The 2,886-nt window shown below is 59.1% G+C and overlaps 1 protein-coding gene across 1 annotated transcript; it reads left to right on the top strand.

The window, feature by feature from the left end:
* Nucleotides 1-568: 568 nt before the first annotated feature.
* On the top strand, nt 569-2,682 carry ZG16B (zymogen granule protein 16B). Its single transcript, XM_054454244.1, has 4 exons — nt 569-649; nt 736-814; nt 1,015-1,117; nt 2,118-2,682. Exons 1-4 carry the CDS (start codon nt 569-571, stop codon nt 2,479-2,481), a joined length of 627 nt encoding a protein of 208 aa, XP_054310219.1. The 3' UTR covers nt 2,482-2,682.
* The last annotated feature ends 204 nt before the right edge of the window (nt 2,683-2,886 follow it).

Genomic DNA, 2,886 nt, shown 5'->3' with positions numbered 1-2,886 from the left:
GGCTCATACCTGCTCCACCCAGATACAGCACAGAGGAGAGACCCAGGCAGCTCTAAGGGCAGTGCCTTGAGGGCCAGTGCCTGGTGCGCCTGTTGCGCCTGTTGCACAGGGCACAGTACTCAAAGGGTTGGGTAGTCCATTCAGGCTCTCTCAGGGCCCGCACTGAGCTCAGCCTGGGTCCCAGGAAGCCTGCCAGGCACCAGGTGCTGCCTGAGTCTGAAGGAGGCCCTGACTCCAGGTCGCCCACGGCAGGAGTGGGCCCCACGGAGCTTCTGTGGACCCTTGACCCACCACCCTCGGGTGGAAGCCATCAGGCTGAGCTGGATGAGCCAACCTCTCCCCACCTCTGCCATCCAAGTCGGTGCCAGTGCTGACTGGAGAGAGCCCAGAGGTGACTGTGAAATGTCTGTCACTGTCCCCAGCTCTGTTTATGTAGGCTGCAGAGCCAAGACAGCAAATAACACACGTCCGGGAGCCTCCCCACGGCCGGCCCTGGGCCTTCCCCCAGGAAGAGCCCCACAGCCAGCTCCTTCCTGTCCCCCGGTGGCCCCTCGCTCCTTCCTTCTGGATGGGGGCCCAGAGGGCCCAGGAGAGTATAAAGGCGATGTGGAGGGTGCCCGGCACGACCAGACGCCCAGTCACAGGCCAGGTAAGGTGACTGGCTCCATGGGTGGGGCCTGGCAAGGTCACACTGGCCCTTGCTTTGGAGTCAGGAGGCCTCTCTTCTTCCTGCAGAGTCCTGGGATGCGCCGGCCAGAGGCCATGCTGCTGCTGCTCACGCTTGCCCTCCTGGGGGGCCCCACCTGGGCAGGGAGTAAGTCAGTGGAGTCTGCCCTCAACCTCCCCTGCCTCCCTCCAGGAGAGCCAGGGACTCACTCGGCCCTTGTCCCAGACTAACTCTGGTCACAGAACCATCCTGTCTGCCTGGAGGGGCGGGGTCCCCTGTTCTGGCAGAGGTCACCCCCATATCACCGCGTGGGGATTTTCTTCCCTTTGGTTCTCTCTTTTCTGCAGAGATGTATGGCCCTGGAGGAGGCAAGTATTTCACCACTACTGAAGACTATGACCACGAAATCACAGGGCTGCGGGTGTCTGTGGGTCTTCTTCTGGTGAAAAGGTGAGTAGGGCCATGGTCTTGGGCCCAACGCCATGTCCCCTCCCATCCCACAGTTTCAGGAACTCGGGGCAGGGGGTAGGTACCTGTAGCCACTTTTCCCACACATGCCTGGCTACCACCGATGCTTCCTGGCTCCCGCCGATGCTTCCTGGCTTGAGCAGAGACGGTCAGACCGTCCTCCCTACCTTCTCCCTTCAACCCAAGCTCAACTCAACCAAAAATGGCCTCTCTGTCCCCATGCCTGATAGGAAAGTCAGGGGAAAGTCTGTCCGATTACTGTCAGAGAAGACAGGAGGTAAGGGTCAGAGTGGACCACTGACTGAATATGAGTCAGCAGAAGTGTTAGAGGCAGAAATCCAGGGCCATTTCCTTAATATCGAGGTGTCTCTGCTGGAGGTCTGGGATGGATTTTTGCCCTGCACTTAGAAGTTCTGGGGTCTTGGGAGAGAGGAGAGAAGCCCAACAGCAGAGGAGACAGAGTGTGGGCGGGGCGAGCCAGAGGGGTGCGTCCTGGGAGAGCACCAGGGTGAGGGAGGGATGAAGATGAGCCCCGTCGGGGAAGCGCTGGCGAGTGTGGGAAGTCACCTGCCCCTCAGCCTGTGAGCTGCTCTGCTCGGAGTGACTAGGGCTCGGGAGGTCCAGGCTCGGCCAGAGGCAGCTCATATGTGGGCCACAGTGACGGCAGCTGGTGCCTTCTGGGTCACAGGGACCTGGCACTGCATGGAGCTCTCCTCGCCAGGATCTCAGTGACTCCTCCCAAAAGTCACACCCATTTTGCAGATGGGGAAACTGAGTCCGGAGAGGCTGGGTAACGAGTTCAAGATCAGAGGGCCCAAAAGTGGTAGAACCAGGATTGGTGACCAGTGAGTCTGTGTCAGGGACCCAAAGTCTGATGGCGCTGGACTCTCTGCATCCCGGGAAGGACGATGGGGGCTCTGAGGACTCGGGATGTGCTGGGCCATCCCAGATCTGGGCGTCCAAAGCTTTGCCTCTCTCCCAGTGTCCAGGTGAAACTTGGAGACTCCTGGGATGTGAAACTGGGCGCCTTAGGTGGGAATACCCAGGAAGTCACCCTGCAGCCAGGCGAATACATCACAAAAGTCTTTGTCGCCTTCCAAGCTTTCCTCCGGGGTATGGTCGTGTACACCAGCAAGGACCGCTATTTCTATTTTGGGAAGCTTGATGGCCAGATCTTCTCTGCCTACCCCAGCCAAGAGGGGCAGGTGCTGGTGGGCATCTATGGCCAGCATGGACTCCTTGGCATCAAGAGTATTGGCTTTGAATGGAATTATCCACTAGAGGAGCCGACCACTGAGCCACCAGTTACTCTCACACACCCATCAAAGTCACCTGCGGGTCGCTAGGGTGGGGTACGGGGCCATCTGAGCTGAGGCCATCTGGGTGGTGGTGGCTGATAGTACTGGAGTAACTGAGTCGGGACGCTGAATCTGAATCCACCAATAAATAAAGCTTCTGCAGAATCAGTGCATCCAGGATTGGTCCTTGGATCTGGGGTACAACCAAAGCCTTCCCTGCTCCTTGGAGACAAAGGCCACAGTGCTGGAGCCCAGTGAATTGAGATGAGGGGTAGGGCAAAGGTGACTCTGCCGAGGACAGAAAGAGAGCAGCACCACCCCCTCAGGGGTGCTGTGGATCTCTGTGCCAGTCCCACAATCTTTGAGGAGTCAGGCTTCAAGGCCACCACTCCCCACTGTCCCTCACCCCAGGCCCATCCAGCGGGCCTCTGCTGGCCACTCAGTCCCGGGATT

The sequence above is a fragment of the Pongo pygmaeus genome, chromosome 18 (assembly GCF_028885625.2).
Source record: "Pongo pygmaeus isolate AG05252 chromosome 18, NHGRI_mPonPyg2-v2.0_pri, whole genome shotgun sequence".
In the NCBI taxonomy this organism is placed as follows: domain Eukaryota; kingdom Metazoa; phylum Chordata; class Mammalia; order Primates; family Hominidae; genus Pongo; species Pongo pygmaeus.
Note: the sequence above shows the minus strand (reverse complement) of the source record. Positions and strands in the feature narration are given on the sequence as shown.

Excerpts from the sequence above, each read along its gene's own strand:
- ZG16B (XM_054454244.1), top strand. The coding sequence starts at position 569 with ATGGGGGCCCAGAGGGCCCAGGAGAGTATAAAGGCGATGTGGAGGGTG. Across the intron at positions 650-735 it reads GACGCCCAGTCACAGGCCAG|AGTCCTGGGATGCGCCGGCC; the intron begins GTAAGGTGACTG and ends TTCTTCCTGCAG. Across the intron at positions 1,118-2,117 it reads GGTCTTCTTCTGGTGAAAAG|TGTCCAGGTGAAACTTGGAG; the intron begins GTGAGTAGGGCC and ends CCTCTCTCCCAG.